General features: G+C 45.1%; 1 protein-coding gene across 6 annotated transcripts in view; it reads right to left on the bottom strand.

Annotated features, from left to right (window-relative positions):
• EDC3 (enhancer of mRNA decapping 3) overlaps nucleotides 1-26,928 on the bottom strand; it is a 91,388-nt gene extending 64,460 nt beyond the window's left edge. For 3 of the 6 annotated variants that reach the window (XM_069765710.1, XM_069765714.1, XM_069765716.1), the window contains exons 1-2: nucleotides 26,854-26,928; nucleotides 8,408-8,603 (exon numbers count right to left, since the gene is read on the bottom strand). In XM_069765710.1, coding sequence (XP_069621811.1) covers nucleotides 8,408-8,571 — 164 coding nt within the window. In that variant the 5' untranslated portion in view covers nucleotides 8,572-8,603; nucleotides 26,854-26,928. Of the gene's footprint in view, nucleotides 1-8,407; nucleotides 8,604-26,515; nucleotides 26,528-26,849 lie in introns of those variants that run through there. The other 3 variants (XM_069765715.1, XM_069765712.1, XM_069765713.1) reach the window with 3 other exon arrangements.
• Nucleotides 26,929-27,191: the final 263 nt, after the last annotated feature.

The following is a 27,191-nucleotide window of genomic DNA, read 5'->3' as shown; positions in this document are numbered from 1 at the left end:
CAAGGAAGGTGACGGGCACAAGGGGGCATTCTTTGCGTCTGGAGGAGAGAAGGTTTTTCCACCAACATAGAAGAGGATTCTTTACTGTTAGGGCAGTGAGAATCTGGAATTGCTTGCCTGAGGAGGTGGTGATGGTGAACTCAGTCGAGGGGTTCAAGAGAGGCCTGGATGTCTTCCTGGAGCAGAACAATATTGTATCATACAATTATTAGGTTCTGTAGAAGGACGTAGATCTGGGGATTTATTATGATGGAATATAGGCTGAACTGGATGGACAAATGTCTTTTTTCGGCCTTACTAACTATGTTACTATGTTACTATGTTACTATGATGCAGTTGTTGACGTGCTTTCAGTACTCCGTCTCTGTCCAGGAAGGTGCAACCTAACCTCGTCGTCAGACTCGTCACTAGCATCCTCCTCCACCTTCTCTGCTGACCTCATGGACTGGCAGACTGTGGGTTGACAGTAAGTGGGGTCTCCAACCTCGTCATCATCATTCTCTGTATGTTCTCACACCAGTCGTCTTCAGAGCCAACCTCGTCCTGCCCTGACCGAAAAGTCAAGTTTTCGTTCCAATCAGGTATCTCAGTCTCACCATCTTCCTCATTGTCTCCACCAACAGGAGTTACAGTTTGGGAACGAGGGTCTACATTATGCTCAGAACCTTCTTCATCTGGGCCTGGATCCGACTCACAAAGATTCTGGGCATCAGTGCAGATCATTTCCTCGTCTGGATTTACAGAAGCTCTGGAGCAGACCTCTGATTCCCAGGCTATAGTAAGCGTAACCAGCTCTGCAGACTCAACCATCTGTGTTACCCCACACTCAGACGGGCAGCTGGAGACTTGGGAGCTGTGAGGAAGCAAGTGCGATTGGGGTGACAACTCTGAGGACTGGAGTAGTTGTGATATTGAAGTTGACATGGAGGAGAGCCCACTTGAACAAGCACTTGATATCAGTTCAAGCACCTGCTGTTTTTGTGCCTCATCTGGAATTTTTGGCGATGCTCGTAGCGATGGTTGTAAGAAAGGGATCATATCAGATTGTCCACGAAAAGAAGTAGACATCTTACTTTGGCTGGAAGATGGTCTTTCTTCTGCAGATGTTACTGTTGCTTTACCACCTACCCCACGGACACAACCCTTTTTTTCCCCTTTTTCCAACACGCCTATTCCACTTTCCACCAGCAGCAGGCCTTTTGCCACTCATTTTAGTGCTTAACTAATTGGCAACTCTGTATCTGTAGTTGTTGGCACAACAACCGATGGATGAAAACCGAGCAGAACTGAGTGGCCAAACTGTGGTACTAGGCCCAAAAGGATTTACTGGGTTAGATGCAGTAAAAATTTAGGTACACAGGCGTTGTAGTTAGCTTCACAGGCGGACTCAGATGACTATCAGACAATGCTACTAGCCCAAAAGGATTGGCTGAGCTAGATTACACCAAATGTTGTGACAAACACTTGCACAGCACTGACACAGACTTGCCTGGCAAAAAGTGCTAGGAACTGCTGTAACCTACCCTGAAAAGTCCCAACTCCCTAAACCTATCTCTCTGAAAATTCGCTCACAAAAAAGACTCAGTCTGTATAGCGCCCACAGCAGCAGCAGTGCCGTCTAACACTAAGCTGCAGAAGTGAGGAAATGGTGGCGACGGTGAAAATGGCTAGCTCTTATAGGGCAAGGACATGTGACATACACAGCCAATGACACATGCCTTTGCTTGTGTGCATCACATGCACATTGCTGTGTGTGTGTGTGTGTGTGTGCACTGCTGATAGGCTGAGACTGCACCGCCCCACTGTAAATGCAGGAAAGAAAAAAGAAAAATGGAGATCCGCATTATTTCAGCACAGATCTATAACCCACCCCACCCCCACACCGTACACAAACAGTCTATTAACGATGATAACCAGTTTTAATGTGCTCATCAAGTTGGGCTTGTGAACGAACAGTTATCGAACAGAAACTCGAACACCCGAATTTTAAGCAAATTGTTTGAGTTCGACGAACGACTCGAACACCGCCTAAAACAGCTTGAATTTGAAATTGGCTAACAGTTTGACTCGAACACCGCTCGTCTCTAGCGTTCAGACCCCTTTAGGCTAAGTGCACACGTTGCAGAATTGCTGCAGAAATTCCGCAACTCCTGCTGCGGGTATATCGCATGCGGAATTGGCATGCGTATTCCCGCTAAACACTAGCATTTGCAAGCGTAATTAGCTTGCAGAATGCTAGTGTTTTCCAAGGGATCTGTAGCATCGCTTGGAAAACTGATTGTTTGACAAGTGTGACCAACCTGTCAGAGTGTTTGACAAGTGTGACGAACTTTTTACTAACGATGCTGCCTATGCAGCATCAATAGTAAAAAGATATGTTAAAAGTAATAAAATAAAAAAAAATTGTGATATTCTCACCTTCTGGCGTCCCCCGCAGCGCTCCCAATGCTCCCGTTCCCAGTAATGCATTGCGAGAACGCTATGTTTTTTTTTTTTTTTTTACAATGATATGGTTCCCAGGGTCTGGAGGAGAGTCTCCTCTCCTCCACCCTGGGTACCAACCACACATGATCCGCTTACTTCCCACATGGTGGGCATAGCCACATGTGGAAAGTAAGCGGATCAATACATTCCTATGTATGCGGAATCCCCGCGATTCCGCACAAAGAATGAACACGCTGCGTTTTTTTCCAGAATGCGATTCTGCCGCGGGAAAAAAAAACAAACAAACAAAAAAAAAAAAACAGAACATTGCGGATTGCATTCTAATAATAGGATGCTTAATGTATGCTTTTTTGCGATTTTATCACTTTTTATTGTATAAAACCTCTAAAAATAATGAACGTGTGCACACAGCCTTAAGTTTTTCACTGCAGCCATTTGGTAAATTCAAAAAGATCATTTTTTCTCATTAATGTACACTGCACCCCATCTTGACTAAAAAAAAAAAAAAAAAAAAAAAAAAAAAAAAGTAGAATTTGTTGCATATTTATTAAAAAAGAAAAACTGAAATATCACATGGTCATAAGAATTCAGACCCTTTGCTTAGACGCTCATATTTAAGTCACATGCTGTCCATTTCCTTGTGATCCTCCTTGGGATGGTTCTACTCCTTCATTGGAGTCCAGCTGTGTTTAGTTAAACTGATAGGACTTGATTTGGAAAGGCACACTCCTGTCTATATAAGACCTCACAGCTCACAGTGCATGTCAGACCAAAATGAGAATCAGGAGGTCAAAGGATCTGGTACTACAGTAACTCAGAAGAGTGCTTCTACTCAATACTCAGCAAAGGGTCTGAATATTTATGACCATGTCATATTTCAGCTTTTATTTTTTAATAAATTTGCAAAAATTACTAAATTTCTGGGGGGGGGGGGGTTTCAGTCAAGATGGGGTGCAGAGTGTACATGGATGAGAAAAAAAAATGAACTTTTTTGAATTTACCAAACGGCTGCAATGAAACAAATCATGAAAAAAAATTAAGGGGGTCTGAATACTTTCCATACCCACTGTAAATGGTACCATTAGAGTATGGGGAGTGCAACATTTACTACAAAGGGTATGTGTGCTTTCCTCAAAAAAAAAAAAAAAAGAAGAAAAAAAAATGTTTGGGGGGGTAGATGGAATTCCTCCCATCTGACTCTGTAGACATAACATGATTGGTTTTGGTACTAGGTGGGGACATCGCATGGGCGACAGGCACGAGGTAATGCGGCATATTAGTAGTTAGAGTAGAGATAGGTATAATTTAAGATCCATATTTTTATATGTTACAAATAACTTAACACCTTTACTTTATAGCTTCCAAAGAGTACTTGTTATAACTGAGACAGTATTCTATTGTATGCTTGTCAATATATAGTTCAAATGTACTGGTTATTATGTTTAAACCTTTGGAAACAAATGTGTATGTAACATGATTCCTTTTGTTATTAATAAACGAATTAAAAAAAAAAAAAGTTTGAAAATGTACATGAAAATTGTAAGTACGACATAGGCTAAATCTACAAAAAAATAAAAAGTTGTACTATTTAGTTCAAACGAACTGCAGTGCAAACATTTATCGATAAAAAAAAAAAAAAAAACAAGAAGACCGACTAAAGGAGTAAATTACAGGATCAGACTACAAATGGATTGTTTGCGTCAGCTACCACAGAGAACATAAATCTACATAACAGCTGTAGACAAAATTATAGATTTGCAATCACAAGTTGCAAAATTACATCACCGATTTTATTTATGATGGCATATATACCATTTCAAGTAAAAAAAAAAACAAAGCTGTGAAATTTTCAAAGTGGAAATTCTGCAGCTAAAATAAAATCGGTAGCATGTCAATAACGGAAAAACTATTGTGAAGTACATAAAGTTCTGACATGTTGTAGATTTTAAGCAGATAGGTGACATTTCACTAAAAAAAAAAAAAATCTTCCTCTTCACCACTGCCCCAGTCTCGGTATACTGAACTGATGTCATGTCGGTAGCATTGCACCAGTCAAAGAGCTCAGTGAATCATGCTGTCTGCATGGACAAGCACAATGATATGCTACAGCGCTCTCGATGTGATGTGAGCAATACAGATGGAGGAAAAAATAAATAAATAAAAAAGGATCGGAGCTGAACCCAGGGAGGGTAAAACTTCATTTATTTTGAAGTCAGGGTTCATAAGAGAAAGACTGTTTCATAACCAATTTTCATAGAGATAAATCCATTTTTTCACTAATGAGGGGAGGGAAAACAAACAAAAACAAAACACCTTCTCCTCTCAATGAAAAACAGTCAAGACAACACATGGATGGCATTCTTTTTTCACAGACTCAGACTTGTTTGCAAATTTTGATCCGACAGACTGGTCAATATCAGATGTGTCTCTGCATTTTTGCATAGACCATTCAGTCTGAGGCAAAAATCTGACAGGTGAACTACACCATCGGCATATCAGTGAGAAAAAAAAACAACAAAGAAACAGTTGTATAAGAAAAACTGACGTGTGAATGAGGCCTAAGTAAAAATGAGTTTGTTTTGATATAACGCTTGCAGCTTATAGCCTAAAGTGTTTTGGATGGTAACAACCCCTTAAATCTCCACACACCAAACCCCATTGATAGTTCCAAAGTGTCCCTTATCCCAGCTCCTGAAATCTCTAACTTCAGAATACAGGCTGTAGCTATCCATAACCATAGGTTGGTGGAGACAATACACCTGGACTCATGAGCTCTCACTATAGATACATCATAAAATGCTCAATTTAACATCAAGATTATATAGCTACTAGATGGTGGCCCGATTCTAAAGTATCGGGTATTCTAGAATATGTAGGTAGTATATAGCACAGGCTACGTACTATATTGCACAGTGACGTAGTATATAACACAACCGACGTAGTATATAACACAGCTACGTAGTATATAACATAGCCATGTACTCTATTGCACAGGTATGTAGTATATTGGTCAGCCACGTAGTATATTGGACAGTCACATAGTATATTGCCCAGCTACATAATATATAGCACAGAGATGTAGTATATAACAGCCCATGTAATACAGAGCAATGTGGGCACTATATGCGTGGTTAAAAAAAGACTTAAAATTAAAAATAAACATATACTCACCTTCCGAAGGCCCCTTGAAGTCCTGGCCCTGTGTGCGGTGCACACGGCAGCTTCCGGTCCCAGGGTTGGTATGAGCGCAGGACCTGTGATGATGTCGCGGCCACATGACCGCGACATCATGGCAGGTCCTTTTCGCATAGTATCCTTGGCACCGGAACCTGCCGTTTGCACTGCCAAGGACAGCGCCCAACCTTGGAAAGTGAGAACTTTTTTTTTAATTATTATTTGAAACATTAGATCTTTTCACTATTGATGCTGCATACGCAGCATCAATAGTAAATAGTTGGTCACACAGGGTTAATAGCTGCGTTGACGGACCGCGGGCATTAACCGTGTGAGCGCTCAGCAATGACTGCAGGGCAGTAAAGCAGCGGCCATTTCGCTGACAGACTATGGCCGTCGCTGATTGGTTGTGGCATAACGCCCACGACCAATCAGCGACTTGGATTTCCATGACAGACAGAGGCCGCGACCAATGAATATCCGTGACAGAAAGAAGTGACCCTTAGACAATTATATAGTAGATTCCATCGTGTATTTTTAAAGCAAGTACACCAGACTCGTTAGGTCTGAGATCTATTTAACCCCTTTCTGACCTCGGACGGGATAGTACGTCCGAGGTCAGAAGCCCCACTTTGATGCGGGTTCCGGCGGTGAGCCCGCACCAAAGCCGGGACATGTCAGCTGTTTTGAACACCTGACACGTGCCCGTAATAGGCGCGAGCAGAATCGCGATCTGCCCGCGCCTATTAACTAGTTAAATTCCGCTGTCAAACGCAGACAGCGGCATTTAACTACCGCATCCGGCCGGGCGGCCGGAAATGACGTCATCGCCGACCCCCGTCACATGATCGGAGGTCGGCGATGCTTCTCCATTGTAACCATAGAGGTCTTTGAGACCTCTATGGTAACTGATCGCCGGTAGCTGTGAGCGCCACCTTGTGGTCGGCGCTCACAGCACACCTGCAATTCTGCTACATAGCAGCGAACAGCAGATCGCTGCTATGTAGCAGAGGCGATCGCGTTGTGCCTGTTTCTAGCCTCCCATGGAGGCTATTGAAGCATGGCAAAAGTAAAAAAAAAAAAAAGTGAAAAAAAAAAAAGTGAAAAAAAAAAAAAAAATATATAAAAAGTTTAAATCACCCCCCTTTCGCCCCAATCAAAATAAAAAAAATCAAATCTACACATATTTGGTATCGCCGCGCTCAGTTTCGCCCGATCTATCAATTAAAAAAAGCATTAACCTGATCGCTAAACAGCGTAGCGAGAAAAAAAATCGAAACGCCAGAATTACGGTTTTTTGGTCGCCGTGACATTGCATTAAAATGCAATAACGGGCAATCAAAAGAACGTATCTGCACCAAAATGCTATCATTAAAAACGTCATCTCGGCACGCAAAAAATAAGCCCTCAACCGACCCCAGATCATGAAAAATGGAGACGCTACGAGTATCGGAAAATGGCGCACATTTTTTTTTTTTTTTTTTTTTTTTTTAAGCAAAGTTTGGAATTTTTTTTCACCACTTAGGTAAAAAATAACCTAGTCAAGTTAGGTGTCTATGAACTCGTACTGACCTGGAGAATCATAATGGCAGGTCAGTTTTAGCATTTAGTGAACCTAGCAAAAAAGCCAAACAAAGAACAAGTGTGGGATTGCACTTTTTTTGCAATTTCACCGCACTTGGAATTTTTTTCCCGTTTTCTAGTACACGACATGCTAAAACCAATGATGTCGTTCAAAAGTACAACTCGTCCCGCAAAAAATAAGCCCTCACATGGCCAAATTGACGGAAAAATAAAAAAGTTATGGCTCTGGGAAGGAGGGGAGTGAAAAACGAACACGGAAAAACGAAAAATCCCAAGGTCATGAAGGGGTTAAGAATGCATACAGTTGTGAATGGGAAAGATTGTGAAAGGTTTGCTTAGAGGGATTGCTGAGAGGCACTCACTTTCGTAGCTGGAGACGAACAGTGAATGACATCTACATAAAATATTTCATGTTAAAATCTACCTTACTGCTGTTACTGTACTCACTGATTTCCACCTGCAAATCAGAGCAAAAAGTCTACAGTAAACACCATAAACATACCCTTAAATTCCACAGAGTCTGCTCATTTTTGTTGAGGATTTTCTCTGCAGCATGTGGATGAGATTTTGTACAATCACCACCACAATGCCAGTACTGTAGATTTTCAGTACTGCTAATTTTCTGGCAAGTCTATTTTTATTTCTCTGACTTGTAAGGTGCTACGGAATAAGTTTCCCTTAAATGTATAAAGATTAATTATGTGAACGATGGATGTAGTGTTGATTATAAGCCATCATGGTGGTAATGGAAAATATCCACTGCGTGTACGAATTACATGCACTATTACAGCACAGTGAGCTTACCCTCCAGTATACAGCCTTTTTAGGCTACGTTCACATTAGCGTTACGCTAATGTGCGTCGCTGTTGCGTCGGCGACGCAGCGGCAACGCGCCCCTATGTTTAACATAGGGGACGCGTGCGTTTTTTTGTTTGCGTTTTTCAACATGTGCGTCGTTTTCGACGCTAGCGTCAGACGCATGAAAATGCAACAAGTTGCATTTTTCGTGCGTCCGATTTTCGTCAAAAAACTACGCACGCGTCGCAAAACGCAGCGTTTTTGCGCGCGTTTTTGGTGCGTCGCGCGTTGCGTCGCCGACGCACCGGCGCGCAACGCTAATGTGAACGTAGCCTAACTGCTCACATACACCAACAAGTACAGTCACCAAAGGCAGAGGAATATAAGAAAAAAAACGTCAACTAACCTGAATGTAACCTCTGGAACGAGGCACTTAACTCCATTATGGAAGGGCTGTGTGAGTGATATTGTCTGATTAAGCTGATCAACAGCAGATACAAGGCCTTGGTACACTCCAAGGATGTTTCCACAATTTATGGATACAATGCTCCCCAGCCAATCTCCTGCCATTGTTTAGGCTTAAATTATCCAAAGTGCTTTTCCTGAAAGAGAAAACAGTCTATAAGTCCATAGAAAAAAGGTGCAAGTGCACATTATTAGTGATGAGCGAGTGTACTCGTTGCTCGGGTGGCCTCCGAGTATTTGTAACTGCTCGGAGATTTAGTTTATCGCCGCAGCTGAATGATTTACAGCTACTAACCAGGCTGAGTAGATGTGGGGGTTGCCTGGTTGCTAGGGAATCTCCACATGTAATCAAGCAGGCTAGTAGCTGTAAATCAAACTAAATCTCTGAGCAGTCATAAATACTCGGAGACCTCCCGAGCGTGCTCTGGAAAACCCAAACAACGAGTACACTCGCTCATCACTACACATTACCACATCATCAATGTAAGGCCGGTTTCACACGTCAGTGGCTCCGGTACGTGAGGTGACAGTTTCCTCACGTACCGGAGACACTGACTCACGTAGACACATTAAAATCAATGTGTCTCTGCACATGTCAGCGTGTTTTCACGGACCGTGTGTCCGTTTGGAAAACACGGAGACATGTTAGTGTTCATGGGAGCGCACGTATTACACGGACCCATTAAAGTCACGTGCAGTCAGTGTGCCGTGCAGGAGACAGCGCTACTGTAAGCGCTGTCCCCCCAGCGTGCTGCTGAAGCCGCTATCCATTTCTTCTCTCCAGCATCGTTCGCTGGAGAGAAGATATGAAATTTTTTTTTTTTCTTTTGGGGGGGGGGGGGGGGGGGGTGTTTAAAATAAACATCCCTGTCCCCAACCCCCTCCAACCCCCTGTGCGCCCCCCCCACCCGCTGTTAATAAAATGCTTACCCGGCTCCCTCGCTGGCGCTGCTTCCTGTCCTCGCCGCAGCTTCTCCTGTATGAGCGGTCACGTGGTGCCGCCCATTACAGTGATGAATATGCGGCTCCTCCCCTATGGGAGGTGGAGCTGCATATTTATCACTGTAATAGGCGGCACCACGTGACCACTCATACAGGAGAAGCTGCGGCGCGGACAGGAAGCAGCGCCAGCGAGGGAGCCGGGTAAGTATTTTATTAACAGCGGGGGACACACAGGGGGTGGGAGGGGGTTGGGGACAGGGATCTTTTTTTTTTTTTCTTTTTTTTTTTTAACCCCCCAAAAATTATTAATATCTCCTCTCCAGCGAACGATGCTGGAGAGAAGAAATGAATGGCAGCTTCAGCACCAGATGCAGGGGACAGCGCTTAAGTGTAGCGCTGTCTCCTGCACGGTGCGTGTGGTCCTCAGTCGACACACGGATGCCGCACGTGTGCCACACTGATGTGCCACATAAACGCACGGACACGGATAATTCCGGTACCGGAATTATCTGGACGTGTGAGACTGACCTCAAGGCTAAAATCGGCCGCATTTGACTTTTTTATCACACCAGACGAGCGTGAACGAGTCTTTATCCTATTTTCCCAATATACGACACATGTATTCATCCACACAGATTTTTATGGCATTGTTAGAATTACTGAAGCAAGCCTATTCTTGCACCAGAATGTAGGTAAATGGCCAACAAAAACTATTAAAGAGTATCCGTCACCATTTCAGTAGTATTTTACTGACAGACAATATTAATATTTTACAAAAAGGTTTTGTTTTAAACAAGAAAATAAACATTTCCATGTGTACCCTCTCCACGCAGGGAGATGGCGAGTAAATAAAAAAATTATAACATCACATAAAGACTATTACAGAGGCAGAAGTGTATTACCCCACCACGACCACTACGCTCTGCAAGTGAGTACTTCTGGCCGGCAGCTGCCATCACCAATAACAGCTGATTGGCAGGGGTGCCGAGTGCCAGACCCCAGCCAATCATACATTGATGCCCTATCCTTAGAAGGTAGATTGGAAAGTCTGCAGAGACAAGCTGTGATAGATCACAGTGGTGTCAGGACCAGAAGTAGTGAAGGATGATAACATCTACAATCAGAGAAGACATCACCTATAATGTACCTGTATCGAAGGGTGCATTTACATTGGCCAATGGTAGTCTTTAATCCCTCAAAGACATATGACGTACGTAGCAAGTCATATGCCTTTTACCTGTATCTGATGCTGGCTCATTTGAAGATTTAAGCGACTGCCAAGGAGCTATATGAAGAGGATGGTCGTTTAATATCCTAATCTGGCATACTGACCACACTATCATGTGCACCAAATGATCATTAACATTCGGGAGCACATGGAGCGCAACAATATTGTATCTTACCGTTATTAGGTTCTTTTGAAGGACATAGATCTGGGGATTAATTCTGCCGGATTATAGGCTGAACTGGATGGACAAATGTCTTTTTTCGGCCTTGCTAACTATGTTAGTATGTCCTCTTTAAAGAAGACAATATACTGGCGAGAAAGATTCTTAGGGCTCGCCAACACGAGCATATACAGGTCCTTCTCAAAAAATTAGCATATAGTGTTAAATTTCATTATTTACCATAATGTAATGATTACAATTAAACTTTCATATATTATAGATTCATTATCCACCAACTGAAATTTGTCAGGTCTTTTATTGTTTTAATACTGATGATTTTGGCATACAACTCCTGATAACCCAAAAAACCTGTCTCAATAAATTAGCATATCAAGAAAAGGTTCTCTAAACCAGGGGTCCCCAACTCCAGTCCTCAAGGCCCACCAACAGGTCATGTTTTCAGGATTTCCTTTGCATTGCACAGGTGATGCAATTATTACCTGGGCAAGACTAAGGAAATCCTGAAAACATGACATGTTGGTGGGCCTTGAGGACTGGAGTTGGGGACCCCTGCTCTAAACGACCTATTACCCTAATCTTCTGAATCAACTAATTAACTCTAAACACATGCAAAAGATACCTGAGGCTTTTATAAACTCCCTGCCTGGTTCATTCCTCAAAACCCCCATCATGGGTAAGACTAGCGACCTGACAGATGTCAAGAAGGCCATCATTGACACCCTCAAGCAAGAGGGTAAGACCCAGAAAGAAATTTCTCAACAAATAGGCTGTTCCCAGAGTGCTGTATCAAGGCACCTCAATGGTAAGTCTGTTGGAAGGAAACAATGTGGCAGAAAACGCTGTACAACGAGAAGAGGAGACCGGACCCTGAGGAAGATTGTGGAGAAGGACCGATTCCAGACCTTGGGGAACCTGAGGAAGCAGTGGACTGAGTCTGGTGTGGAAACATCCAGAGCCACCGTGCACAGGCGTGTGCAGGAAATGGGCTACAGGTGCCGCATTCCCCAGGTAAAGCCACTTTTGAACCATAAACAGCGGCAGAGGCGCCTGACCTGGGCTACAGAGAAGCAGCACTGGACTGTTGCTAAGTGGTCCCAAGTAGGGTTGAGCGAAACGGGTCGTTCATTTTCAAAAGTCGCCGACTTTTGGCAAAGTCGGGTTTCATGAAACCCGATCCGACCCCTGTGCGGGGTCGGCCATGCGGTACGCGACTTTCGCGCCAAAGTCGCGTTTCAATGACGCGAAAAGTGCCATTTCTCAGCCAATGAAGGTAAACGCAGAGTGTGGGCAGCGTGATGACATAGGTCCTGGTCCCCACCATCTTAGAGAAGGGCATTGCAGTGATTGGCTTGCTGTCTGCGGCGTCACAGGGGCTATAAAGGGGAGTTCCCGCCGACCGCCATGTTACTGCTGCTGATCTGAGCTTAGGGAGAGGTTGCTGCCGCTTCGTCAGAAGCAGGGATAGCGTTAGGCAGGGTCCATTAACCACCAAACCGCTTGTGCTGCAGCGATTTCCACTGCCCAACACCACCTTCGGTGTGCAGGGACAGTGGAAGCTACATTTTTTTTTTTTTCCTCAGCGCTGTAGCTCATTGGGCTGCCCTAGAAGGCTCCCTGATAGCTGCATTGCTGTGTGTACGCCGCTGTGCAAACCAACTGCTTTTTTCAAAGCACAAATCCTCTTGTTCCTTCCTTTCTGCACAGCTATCTTTTTGGTTTGTACACACTTTTTATTTAATTTGTGCATCAGTCCACTCCTTATTGCTGCCTGCCATACCTGGCTGAGATTACTGCAGGGAGACAGTAATTGAAGGACACTCCCTGTTTTTTTTTTTTTTTTTTGTGGGAGATTAAGATTGACATTTCTGCTAGAGTGCCATCCCTGTCTGTGCCATCTCTCACTCAGTGGGCCATAGAAAGCCTATTTATTTTTTTGCTTGATTTGGGTTATAAAATCTACCTGAAAAAATCACTACATCAATCAGTGGGAGAAAAATATTGGCCTCAGGGCTTGTGTGCCACTCTTGACTCCTGTGTGCATCATCACTCACTCAGTGGGCCATAGAAAGCCTATTTATTTTTTTGCTTGATTTTGGTTCTAAAATCTACCTGAAAAAATCACTACATCAATCAGTGGGACAAAAATATTGGCCTCAGGGCTTGTGTGCCACTCCTGACTCCTGTGTGCATCATCACTCACTCAGTGGGCCATAGAAAGCCCATTTTTTTTTTTTTTTGCTTTATTTGGGTTCTAAATTCTACCTGAAAAAATCAATAAATCAATCAGTGGGAGATTAATATTGGCCTTTGGGCTTGTGTGCCAGTCCTAAGCGTGCCATCTCTCTCTCTCAGATAGTGGGCCATAGAAAGCCTATTTATTTTTATTTTTTTATTGGGTTTATAAATTTTCCCTGGAAAAAAAAAAAAAAAGTGGGAGATTAATATTGGCCTCTGGGCTTGTGTGCCAGTCCTGAGCGTGCCATCTCTCTCACAAATAGTGGGCCATAGAAAGCCTATTTATTTATTTTTTTTTTGTTTTATAAATTCTCCCTTACAAAAAAAAAGGGAGATTAATATTGGCCTTTGGGCTTGTGTGCCAGTCCTAAGCGTGCCATCTCTCTCTGTCTCTCAGATAGTGGGCCATAGAAAGCCTATTTATTATTTTTTTTATTGGGTTTATAAATTTTCCCTGGAACAAAAAAAAAAAAAAGTGGGAGATAAATATTGGCCTCTGGGCTTGTGTGCCACTCCTGACTCCTGTGTGCGTCATCTCTCACTCAGTGGGCCATAGAAAGCCTTTTTTTTGTTTTATTTGTTTTCTAAATTCTCCCTGAAAAAATCATTTTATTTTATTTGGTTTCTAAATACTTCCTGAAAAAATCATTTTATTCTATTTTTTTTTTCCTAAAGTCTCCCTGAAAAAAAAAAAAAAAACAAATCAGTGGGAGATTAATATTGCCCTTTCTGCTTATGTGCCAGTCTTGACTCCTGGGTGTGCCATCTCTCTCTCTCCAATTGTGGGCCGTAGAAAGCCTATTATTTTTCTTAGCTTGATTTGGGTTCCAAAATCTACCTGAAAAAATCACTACATCAATCAGTGGGAGATAAATATTTACATTTGTGCTTCAGTGACAGTCCTGCGTGTGTGGCATCTCTCTCATTTGTTGCCACCAACAACAGAGTGTGTAACATTGTGCCTGATTTTCGTTGTGGTCTCACTCACCTGTAAAGGGGTAGCTAAATCATACTGAAGTTATAGCTCACCGTGTAATTTGTGTGACAGCAACAAATACCGTTAGTTTGTTTACGTTTTTAAAACAATGAGGAAGTATGGTGGAAGAGGTCGTGGCCGGGGGCGTTCATTGTCAGCTGGTAATGAGGGTAGTGGTAGAGCATCAGCTGGTCGTGGGAAAAAAAATATTGCACCTAAGTCTCGAGCTGTGGAGCCAGGTTCGTCGTCTGGCTACACAAGGCCTCGAACACTCCCTTTTCTGGGAGTAGGAAAACCGCTTTTAAAGCCGGAGCAGCAAGAGCAAGTTTTGGCTTATCTTGCTGACTCAGCCTCTAGCTCTTTTGCCTCCTCTCGTGAAACTGGTAAATGTCAAAGCAGCGCGTCGTTAGTGGATGTTCACGGTCAGGGACAAGTCGCTTCCTTGTCCTCTTCAGCAAAAACAACAACAGAAAAGAATGCAGCAGGCGACACAACGGGTTACTCCATGGAGCTCTTTACACATACCGTCCCTGGCTTAGAAAGTGAAGCAGTTAACAGTCCATGCCCATTACAAGTTGAATCTGACATGGAGTGCACTGATGCACAGCCACAGCCAGACTACTATGCTGGTCCTTTGACTCAGACCACAACATTGCCCTCGCAGGGTGCTGATCAAGAATCAGACCCTGATGAGACTATGTTGCCCCATCACGAACGCTATACCACCGACCGACACGGTGACACAGACGAAGTTGCACACGAGCTACAAGAAGAGGTAATAGATGACCCAGTTCTTGACCCCGATTGGCAGCCATTGGGGGAACAGGGTGCAGGCGGCAGCAGTTCTGAAGCGGAGGAGGAGGGGCCGCAGCAGGCATCAACATCGCAACAGGTTCCATCTGCCGGGCCCGTATCTTGCCCAAAACGCGTGGCAAAGCTAAAACCTGTTGGAGGACAGCGTGGCCATCCGGTTAAAGCTCAGTCTGCAATGCCTGAAAAGGTATCCGATGCTAGAAAGAGTGCAGTCTGGCATTTTTTTAAACAACATCCAATTGATCAGCGCAAAGTCATCTGTCAAAAATGTTCAACTACCTTAAGCAGAGGACAGAATCTGAAAAGTCTCAATACAAGTTGCATGCATAGACATTTAACCACCATGCATTTGCAAGCCTGGACTAACTACCAAACGTCCCTTAAGGTTGTAGCACCCTCGGCCAATGAAGCTAGTCAGCAACGCAACATCCCTTCCGGCAGTGTAGGGCCACCATTTTCCGCACCACCTGCAGTATCTGTGCAGGTTTCTTTGCCAGGCCAAAGCCGTCAGGGTCAGGGAATCACCAGTTTCGTAGTAGGAAACACTGCATCTAGGGCACCGGTGGCAACAATACCATCTCCCACCGTCTCTCAGTCTGCCATGTCCACCGGCACCCCCGCTAGTTCCACGATCTCCAGCTCTCCAGTCCAGCTCACCCTACATGAGACTATGGTTAGAAAAAGGAAGTACTTAGCCTCGCATCCGCGTACACAGGGTTTGAACGCACACATAGCTAGACTAATCTCGTTAGAGATGATGCCCTACCGGTTAGTTGAAAGCGAAGCTTTCAAAGCCCTGATGGACTACGCTGTACCACGCTACGAGCTACCCAGTCGACACTTTTTTTCCAGAAAAGCCATCCCAGCCCTCCACCAGCATGTTAAAGAGCGCATCGTCCATGCACTCAGGCAATCTGTGAGCACAAAGGTGCACCTGACAACAGATGCATGGACCAGTAGGCATGGCCAGGGACGTTACGTGTCCATCACGGCACACTGGGTAAATGTGGTGGATGCAGGGTCCACAGGGGACAGCAAGTTTGGGACAGTTCTGCCTAGCCCACGGTCTAGGAAACAATTGGCTGTAGCCGTTCGCACCCCCTCCTCCTCCTCTTCGTCCTCCTGCAGAAGCGAGAGCTCGTCCACAGACCGCAGTCGCACAACCACTCCATCCGCAGCTGCCACTGTTGCACACCAGGTCTCCCATTATGGGGCAGCTACTGGCAAACGTCAGCAGGCTGTATTGGCTATGAAGTGTTTGGGCGACAACAGACACACCGCGGAAGTTCTGTCCGAGTTCTTGCAGAAAGAAACGCAGTCGTGGCTGGGCACTGTAGATCTTGAGGCAGGCAAGGTAGTGAGTGATAACGGAAGGAATTTCATGGCTGCCATCTCCCTTTCCCAACTGAAACACATTCCTTGCCTGGCTCACACCTTAAACCTGGTGGTGCAGTGCTTCCTCAAAAGTTATCCGGGGTTATCCGACCTGCTCCTCAAAGTGCGTGGACTTTGCTCACATATCCGCCGTTCGCCCGTACACTCCAGCCGTATGCAGACCTATCAGCGTTCTTTGGACCTTCCCCAGCATCGCCTAATCATAGACGTTGCAACAAGGTGGAACTCAACACTGCACATGCTTCAGAGACTGTGTGAACAGAGGCGGGCTGTTATGTTTTTGTGGGAGGATACACATACACGGGCAGGCAGTAGGATGGCAGACATGGAGTTGTCAGGTGTGCAGTGGTCGAAGATTCAAGACATGTGCCAAGTCCTTCAGTGTTTTGAGAAATGCACACGGCTGGTTAGTGCAGACAACGCCATAATAAGCATGAGCATCCCCCTAATGCGTCTGCTGATGCAAAGTTTGACGCACATAAAGGATCAGGCGTCTGCAGCTGAGGAAGAGGAAAGCCTTGATGACAGTCAGCCATTGTCTGGCCAGGGCAGTGTACAGGACGAGGTAGCGGGCGAAGAGGAGGAGGAGGACGAGGAGGATGATGGGGATGATTATATTTTTAATGAGGAAGCTTTTCCGGGGCCACTGGAAATTGGTGGCGCGGCAAGGCCGGGTTCTGGTTTTTTGAGGGACACAAGTGACGTGGATTTGCCTGAAACTGCCCCTCAACCAAGCACAACCGCAGATTTGAGAACTGGAACTTTGGCCCACATGGCGGATTATGCCTTACGTATCCTCAAAAGGGACGCACGCATAACTAAAATGATGAATGATGACGATTACTGGTTGGCCTGCCTCCTTGATCCTCGCTATAAAGGCAAATTGCAAAATATAATGCCACATGAGAACTTGGAACTTATATTAGCAACCAAACAATCAACTCTTGTTGACCGTTTGCTTCTGGCATTCCCTGCACACAGCGCCCGTGATCGTTCTCACACGAGCTGCAGGGGCCAGCAGACCAGAGGAGTTAGAGGGGCAGAAATCAGAAGTGGCGTTGGCCAGAGGGGTTTTCTGACCAGGTTGTGGAGTGATTTTGCTATGACCGCAGACAGGACAGGTACTGCAGCATCAATTCAAAGTGACAGGAGACAACATTTGTCCAGTATGGTTACAAACTATTTTTCATCCCTTATCGATGTTCTCCCTCAACCGTCATTCCCATTTGATTACTGGGCATCAAAATTAGACACCTGGCCAGAATTGGCAGAATATGCATTGCAGGAGCTTGCTTGCCCGGCAGCTAGTGTCCTATCAGAAAGAGTATTCAGTGCTGCAGGTTCAATACTAACAGAAAAAAAGGACTCGTCTGGCTACCCAAAATGTAGATGATCTAACCTTCATTAAAATGAACCACAACTGGATTTCGAAATCTTTTGCCCCACCTTGCCCGGTTGACACCTAGCTTTCCTATGAAAAGGTCTTGCCTGTGGACTATTCTGAATGCCTTTTCCAATCTCGTAATTTTCTGCACCTGATTGTCCAGCATACGACATGTTTACACCTCACTAAATGGCCAAACTCCCCACACGGGGCCGTGGTATCGACACTTGGCGACAGCACCCGTGAGAGTGCAGTTTGTCTGAAGAGGTGGGTGAGCCCGCTTTTGGTCGACGGCACTGCCACTGGGTCCCTCCTAGTACAATAAAGTGTCTCTGGCGGTGCGCACCCAACGTCAGACACACCGTTGTAATATGAGGGGCCCTGGGCCTGTACCGCCGGCCACAAGACAGTTTCCCCCCACCCCAGCTCAAACAGTGCTCTACCACTTGCAAAATTATCTCACAGCTCCACCAATGTTTAGTCTATGCGCTGACATCCTTCAATGCCTGCCACTGACAATACCATTGTATTGACATTTTTGTTATGTTAGGCCTTCGATGCCTGTCTGTGGTCACTCCTTCCACTAGGCCTCCACTGACCACACCACTGCTGCCCGTGTACCCCTGGAACCAATTTAAAATTGCCTACAGCCATGTGTTATTATTTTAGGCCTTCGATGCCTGTCTGCGGTCACTCCTTCCACTAGGCCTCCACTGACCACACCACTGCTGCCCGTGTACCCCTGGAACCAATTTAAAATTGCCTACAGCCATGTGTTATTATTTTAGGCCTTCGATGCCTGTCTGCGGTCACTCCTTCCACTAGGCCTCCACTGACCACACCACTGCTGCCCGTGTACCCCTGGAACCAATTTAAAATTGCCTACAGCCATGTGTTATTATTTTAGGCCTTCGATGCCCGTCTGCGGTCACTCCTTCCACTAGGCCTCCACTGACCACACCACTGCTGCCCGTGTACCCCTGGAACCAATTTAAAATTGCCTACAGCCATGTGTGATTATTATAGGCCTTCGATGCCTGTCTGCGGTCACTCCTTCCACTAGGCCTCCACTGACCACACCACTGCTGCCCGTGTACCCCTGGAACCAATTTAAAATTGCCTACAGCCAGCCCAATTTTTTTATTTTAGGCCTTCGATGCCTGTCTGCGGTCCATTCTTTCAACTACTACTACACTGACCAGGGCACTGCTGCCCGTGTACCCCTGGAACCAATTTAAAATTGCCTACAGCCATGTGTTATTATTTTAGGCCTTCGATGCCTGTCTGCGGTCACTCCTTCCGCTAGGCCTCCACTGACCACACCACTGCTGCCCGTGTACCCCTGGAACCAATTTAAAATTGCCTACAGCCATGTGTTATTATTTTAGGCCTTCGATGCCTGTCTGCGGTCACTCCTTCCACTAGGCCTCCACTGACCACACCACTGCTGCCCGTGTACCCCTGGAACCAATTTAAAATTGCCTACAGCCAGCCCAATTTTTTTATTTTAGGCCTTCGATGCCTGTCTGCGGTCCATTCTTTCAACTACTACTACACTGACCAGGGCACTGCTGCCCGTGTACCCCTGGAACCAATTTAAAATTGCCTACAGCCATGTGTTATTATTTTAGGCCTTCGATGCCTGTCTGCGGTCACTCCTTCCACTAGGCCTCCACTGACCACACCACTGCTGCCCGTGTACCCCTGGAACCAATTTAAAATTGCCTACAGCCATGTGTTATTATTTTAGGCCTTCGATGCCTGTCTGCGGTCACTCCTTCCACTAGGCCTCCACTGACCACACCACTGCTGCCCGTGTACCCCTGGAACCAATTTAAAATTGCCTACAGCCAGCCCAATTTTTTTATTTTAGGCCTTCGATGCCTGTCTGCGGTCCATTCTTTCAACTACTACTACACTGACCAGGGCACTGCTGCCCGTGTACCCCTGGAACCAATTTAAAATTGCCTACAGCCATGTGTTATTATTTTAGGCCTTCGATGCCTGTCTGCGGTCACTCCTTCCACTAGGCCTCCACTGACCACACCACTGCTGCCCGTGTACCCCTGGAACCAATTTAATATTGCCTACAGCCATGTGTTATTATTTTAGGCCTTCGATGCCTGTCTGCGGTCACTCCTTCCACTAGGCCTCCACTGACCACACCACTGCTGCCCGTGTACCCCTGGAACCAATTTAAAATTGCCTACAGCCATGTGTTATTATTTTAGGCCTTCGATGCCTATCTGCGGTCACTCCTTCCACTAGGCCTCCACTGACCACACCACTGCTGCCCGTGTACCCCTGGAACCAACATCAGAAAATATAAAAATAAGTATTTTGCTTATAAAAAAGAAAATACTGGAGAGATATCAAATGCAGACATTTTAACATTAAAAACAAACACATACAACAAAAATCTGGTACAGTACTAAAAATGGCCACCAGCTACAATAACTTTCTCCTGCAAGTAGTTAACTGAAAGGTTTTTTCAATTTTAAACACAGATATGGCATCCACCGAGTGTTGTCCTGTCGCGTCTTCTTTATATTATTGCCAAGAAGATGCAAAACAATGAAAATAATAAAATCATTATTTACCAAAAAAATAGAGTAAGTCAAAACCACATTGCAAATAAACATTCATTACAAATAAAGAAGCAGGGCGCGTCCGAGGGTGAGTATATACCTAATAAGAATATAATCACCCTCGGACGCGCCCTGCTTCTTTCCGACAGCCTTCCTTCCTAAGAATCAGCCCTTCCGTGGTGTAGAGAGAGGGTTTGTTACACTCCAAGGTGTTCCCCAGGTTGCCTTTCCTGAGCTTCGATCTTCCGGCTCTCGTTTAGTAGTTGTTGGAAACTACGCTGCATTGGGCCTACAAATTGGGTATGGGGTGTAGAGAGATGGTGTGTTCCACTCCAAGGTGTTCCCCAGGTTGCCTTTCCTGAGCTTCGATCTTCTGGCTCTCGTTTAGTAGTTGTTGGAAACTACGCTGCATTAGGCCTACAAATTGGGTATGGGGTGTAGAGAGATGGTGTGTTCCACTGTAGAGAGATGGTGTGTTCCACTCCAAGGTGTTCCCCAGGTTTCCTCGCCAATGCTTCGATCATAATGCTCTCGTTTAGTAGTTGTTGGAAACTACGCTGCATTAGGCCTACAAATTGGGTATGGGGTGTAGAGAGATGGTGTGTTCCACTCCAAGGTGTTCCCCAGGTTTCCTCGCCAATGCTTCGATCTTCATGCTCTCGTTTAGTAGTTGTTGGAAACTACACTGCATTAGGCCTACAAATTGGGTATGGGGTGTAGAGAGATGGTGTGTTCCACTCCAAGGTGTTCTCCAGGTTGCCTTTCCTGAGCTTCGATCTTCGGGCTCTCGTTTAGTAGTTCTTGGAAACTACACTGCATTAGGCCTACAAATTGGGTATGGGGTGTAGAGAGATGGTGTGTTTCACTCCAAGGTGTTCTCCAGGTTGCCTTTCCTGAACTTCTATCTTCAGGCTCTCATTAAATTGTGGTTAAACGGAACAACTGCATTTGGCGTACTAGTTGGTTTGGGGCCTACTATCGGTGTCTGCCACTCCTTGCTGTTCTCCTGGTTTCCTGTCCTGAAATTCCGTTTTCAGGCGCTCGTTAAGTAGTTGTTAATGTTAGACTGCATTTTGCCTACTAGTTGGGTTGGGGCCTACTATCGGTGTCTGCCACTCCTTGCTGTTCTCCTCCACTGAACAAAGCTGTGCCGCCTGTTTACTACGGTTGCCAATTTTGAACTGCATTTCGACTACTTACTGATTTGGGCCTACTCTCTGTGTCAGCCTCTCATTCCAGTTGTCCTCCACTGCAATGCCCCCTGGTTATTCCTGTGTTACCAATTTTGAACTGCATTTAGCCAACTTTATTCTTTGGGCCTATATCTGTGTTTCCTCCTCATCCTGCCCATTGCCCAGCCAGTGATAGATGAGTCTGCTGGTACATTGACCCATAACGCAACATTCCCCGTGCACGCTACACAACAACATTGTGACCCTGCTGAAAGTCAGGTTGCTCTTCCCGCATACCATACCACCTTACACGGGGACAAAGAGGAAGGTGCAGATGAAAGTGCAGGTTCCTTCATCAGGTGGGGGGGAGGAATACTAGTTGGCGACGTCACTGGCACAGGGCCTCTCATAGTACGCAAAAGTGTTGCTGCTGGTGGGAGGCGCCCCCGCCGTGCAAACACACCGCTGTACTTTGAGGGGCCCTGTGCCAGTGCCAATGCCAACGAGTGGGCCCCCCCTGCTTGCTCAGGTTCACAGCACTTGCAAAGCTGAAATACTTACTTCTCCCTGCTCCACTGCCGTGACGTGGTCCAGATTTCCTGGGCCCACTAATTACTTGAACCAGCCCTACCCACCACAACTTTAGCCAAATGACCCCCAATTTCAAATGCCTTCCAATTATTATAAGGTAAATTACGCTTGACAAGCTTCATTAAGAAGAATGGATGGTTTTGACATTAAAATGGGCACTCTAGGTGTTTTCCTGGCCCCCACTCACTGCCGACTATGCTGCCCCATTGACTTGCATTGGGTTTCGTGTTTCGGTCGATCCCGACTTTACGTCATAATCGGCCGATTTCACTCGACCCGACTTTTGAGATAGTCGGGTTTCGCGAAACCCGGCTCGACTCTAAAAAGGTCAAGGTCGCTCAACTCTAGTCCCAAGTACTTTTTTCTGATGAAAGCAAATTTTGCATGTCATTCGGAAATCAAGGTGCCAGAGTCTGGAGGAAGACTGGGGAGAAGGAAATGCCAAAATGCCTGAAGTCCAGTGTCAAGTACCCACAGTCAGTGATGGTGTGGGGTGCCATGTCAGCTGCTGGTGTTGGTCCACTGTGTTTCATCAAGGGCAGGGTCAATGCAGCTAGCTATCAGGAGATTTTGGAGCACTTCATGCTTCCATCGGCTGAAATGCTTTATGGAGATGAAGATTTCATTTTTCAGCACGACCTGGCACCTGCTCACAGTGCCAAAACCACTGGTAAATGGTTTACTGACCATGGTATTACTGTGCTCAATTGGCCTGCCAACTCTCCTGACCTGAACCCCATAGAGAATCTGTGGGATATTGTGAAGAGAAAGTTGAGAGACGCAAGACCCAACACTCTGGATGAGCTTAAGGCCGCTATTGAAGCATCCTGGGCCTCCATAACATCTCAGCAGTGTCACAGGCTGATTGCCTCCATGCCACGCCGCATTGAAGCAGTCATTTCTGCAAAAGGATTCCCGACCAAGTATTGAGTGCATAACTGAACATTATTATTTGTTGGTTTTTTTGTTTGTTATTAAAAAACACTTATTTGATTAGATGGGTGAAATATGCTAATTTATTGAGACAGGTTTTTTGGGTTATCAGGAGTTGTATGCCAAAATCATCAGTATTAAAACAATAAAAGACCTGACAAATTTCAGTTGGTGGATAATGAATCTATAATATATGAAAGTTTAATTGTAATCATTACATTATGGTAAATAATGAAATTTAACACTATATGCTAATTTTTTGAGAAGGACCTGTAATACGGACAAGATCTATCCAATCTTTTACTTACCGGTATACCAATGTTATCCTATGGGGCAGTGCTGATCAGTGTTTTCCCTCTGCAAATCGGATGACATGCACTCATTCAAATCTATGGGTGTGTTTAAAACTTCGGACTGCCATCCAAATGCAGTCAACATCCACAGGCTCAGACAATGGAGAAATTACAGTCATCTACTTCTCACCTGTGCTATGGTTCCCTCACTCAAGAGAGTTCAATCACAGAGTAAGCTGACACTCTGATCAAACTTTGATCCAAGTTTGATTGGAGACTCAATGGCATAACGGAGAAAATCAAAGCTCATGTGAGAGAGCCCTTACAGAGGTTTCCAGGTTTGGGATGAAAGTCTACAGTCACACTAGGTTACCATAAACTTTTGAATCCCCACAACATGCACGCTGTGAAGATTTTCTGGTCTCAGTGGCGAAACCATGCAGACACATGACCACAACTAAGTGATTTGCACAGATGCGGTCACATGCGGTAATGCTATGTGCACACGTTGCAGATTTGCAATACCATGTAAACCTATGGAAAACCAAATCTGCTATGCCCATGATGCAGAAAATACCACGCAGAAACGCTGCGTTGTATTTTCCGCAGCATGTCAATTCTTTGTGCAGATTCTGCAGTGTTTTACACCTGCTCCTCAATAGGAATCTGCAGGTGTAAAACTGCAGGTGAAATCCACACAAAAACCGCAGGAAATCTGCAGGTAAAAAACACAATGCGTTTTACCTGTGGATTTTTAAAAAACGGTGCAGAAAATTCTGCACACGGATCCGCAACGTGGGCACATAGCCTAAGGATTCAGAAGTCTCCAGACTTTCACGACAAACCTAGACAGCCCCTCTAAGCAAAGTTAAAACCCATTTCATGAAAAAAAAAGCGGAAGTTACTCCTTAAATGATTAATGGCGCTACTGACTGTGTCTGATCAGTACAGTCATTTTTGGTCTTGTCAGCAATAGGTTGATGGCTGGCAAACACAATTTCCAGGATCTCCGCACCATTGTTTAGGACATATTGGGAGTAGCAGGTACATACGATTCAACTGTATATGGTGGCGGATGACCAGACATTGCAATTGATTGCTGTACTACACTTGGCACTGCATTCTTGTACAGACAATAGCTCTGATCCTATAGCTCTGTTGTAGTAATCCTTAATTTCTCAAAATGACCTGACATGGCTATGTTAATCATGTATTGTGCCATCTGACAAGTTAGAGTACGTGCACATGATCCGGAGTTGCTGGGGGTTGGAAGCTGCGTACTTATGCAGTCCCCAACCTGCAGCGGCCAGATGTTACAGCATAGTGGTTGGGATTTCAAGAAATACCATGTCCACTATGTGTCCACAGATGCCCGCGGCTCACCTGCGGAGAATGACATGCAGTGCGTCTTTCCAGACCACAACAGGTCAATTTCTCTTGGGGAGACAGTCTCCGCAAGAGAAGTTTCACAAATAGTAAGTATTGGACACTGAATCCGCACAGTTCAGTGAACACATGCAAATTCACCTCTGTTCAATAGACGGCAGAGCTTGTTCGCTGTGTCTAAAGCGCTGCTACTTCCAGATCGTGTGCGCCTGGCCTTAAGGATTATTACTGCAGTATATATGATAGGAGCATTAACATTTTGGAAAGAGGGCAGAATAATGGGAGATCAACCTTTGTGTGCTGTGTAAATTGTGTATTTTGTGTAATCTATTTGCATAACAGCTGCCTGTCATCATCGGTACTCAAAAAACAAAACTCATCACCCACCTTTAAAAAAGACCATCTGCAATGCGTTGCTCGCCGCTGAGCTTCTGCCCAAACATGAATGCAGAGCGGTATACAAGCTCAACAAAGTTTACGATTATTAACATCCCTCAAATAGAACTGTTTCCGTACCCACCAGACCCTAAACTAATAATGAGAACTAACGCCTGGGCTACAGTGCAAGTTTTTGTAGCCCTACTGACTGATTTAACTATTTAGCCACAGCTGTAACCTATGCTAACACAGTTTTATGCAATTGAGTAGACTGCAGTTGTCACTTAACAGTTCAAATAAATTAATAACGCTACAAAAAGTAACAGTGAGGCCCAGGATCAAGACTGCGTTCACACATTGCAAACAAAGTGCTTTTCAGCTACGGCAAAACTGCAACGGGTTACCATTTCCGGGGGAAAAAAAACACCAATAACATGGCATAAGGAGCCTACTAGCATCCGTGAAAAAAAAAAATCTATTTACCATTGTGCAAAATTTAAGGCAAGACAGTATAACCTTTTTAATAGCTTATACGGGTGCCATATTTATGATGACAGGACTGTGCGCTTGGTGGCTTTCACTTTATCCACATGGTATCAAGTGTCTACACACATTATATACCGTAATTAGTACCAAAACGGAGATCAAGTCACATCAAAAGAAAGCACAATTAAGTCAGAATTTTTTTCCTGCACTCACTTGAGAAGAACGTATCACACATATTAGGGACATAACTCTGCCATCAGCCTCAGGCCTCCTTCACATGTCCGTGTGGTATCTGTTTTTCACAGATATTACACGTATTATAAACTATGGTGTTATTCACATGTCTTTTATCCATGGCAGCGTACTGGGCCTTGTCATCTATAAGTGATATATATGAGTTTGTAAGAAACACATGGCTGGTATCAGTGTGCTGTCCGTATTAAACATGCAAAGTATAGAAGCTTTGTCATTTCTTTATCCATACTGGACAAACATTGATGGAAAACACTCATGCCACCAGTTCTGTTTATTTTCCACATACGTGTTTTATACGTACACACACCGATGGTACCGGTTTTCACGTGTTTTATACGGACGTGTGAAAAAGGCCTAAGTGTAAGGCCAGACTGTGCAAGGGCTGCAGCTTTGCCCACCAGCATTGGGACAATGGCAGGATAATTGTAAAAAACTAAGTGGCACCTGGCCACTGCAGAATTCAGCCATCTTAGCCTCTGTTCACAAGTGTACTCCATTACAGGTGCAGAAGACAACAATTAACCACGATTGGTTGATTGAATAAAACCAGCGATGCTCGATGACTAACGGGATCCATTAGGTAGAATACAGGAATCTATCAGAATAGCTCAGCATGCAGATGTCCAGTATTACTTAGGGGATCGTGCAACAAAGCTCCAATGCAATGGTGAGCACCGCCTTCAGTGTTTAGGAGATACCTGAGGCCACCACCACAACTCCCACAAGTATCGATTGGCACAGCTTTCCCTATGGACGGCATAAAGTTGGCTGTGGTCGTTTGACAGCGTTAACCCATTGGAAACAGTACATTACGTGACAAACAGGCGACCTGCGAGCTACAGCCGCCATGCAGCGTGTGAACACAGCCCTGGGCCACAGACACGGAGTCTGTCAGATGCTCGGGTGTCTCAGCAGCAAATTACAGGCTTAAGGATATATGTCCGGCGCTTCCCACGGGGCGTGAAGTTCGCGCACACACGTGGGCGACGGGAAGGTAAACAGCAGTATCCCGGAACAATGCCACAGACGCGGCTCCCTGCACAACCTCTCCGCATTACCGAGGGCGCCGCGTGTAGACCCTGCCTCAGAAGCCCGGGGACACCGAGAAAGCGCGGGCTACAATTCTAACACACCGCTGAACACTCACCCACCTTCTTCCACACAGAAGTCTCCAAAATAAGCTTCCGCTTCCGGTCGCCTACTTCATGACGTCACTGCCGGTTTTGTGAAGCTTGTGCAGTGTTGCTGTGGAAACGAGGCCGCTCTGACGTCACTCGTAGGAGGCGGTGTAGTGGTGCTTTGTTGTGCTAGTGGTGTGCGCCATGTTCCCGCTTGTTGTGTGGAAAAACCTCATGAGGGACATTTATTAACGTTTCTGCTCTTTCATTTTTTTTATATTGCGTTTTTTTCCAAGAGCCGTGATTAATTTTTCTGTCAACAATAGCCATTTAACAATGTGCTGCGTATTGCAGGCTGATTTTTCTAACCA

This window comes from Ranitomeya imitator, chromosome 4, assembly GCF_032444005.1.
Source record: "Ranitomeya imitator isolate aRanImi1 chromosome 4, aRanImi1.pri, whole genome shotgun sequence".
NCBI classification, from domain to species: domain Eukaryota; kingdom Metazoa; phylum Chordata; class Amphibia; order Anura; family Dendrobatidae; genus Ranitomeya; species Ranitomeya imitator.
The sequence above is the reverse complement of the archived record's forward strand: the minus strand, read 5'-3'. Positions and strand labels throughout refer to the sequence as shown.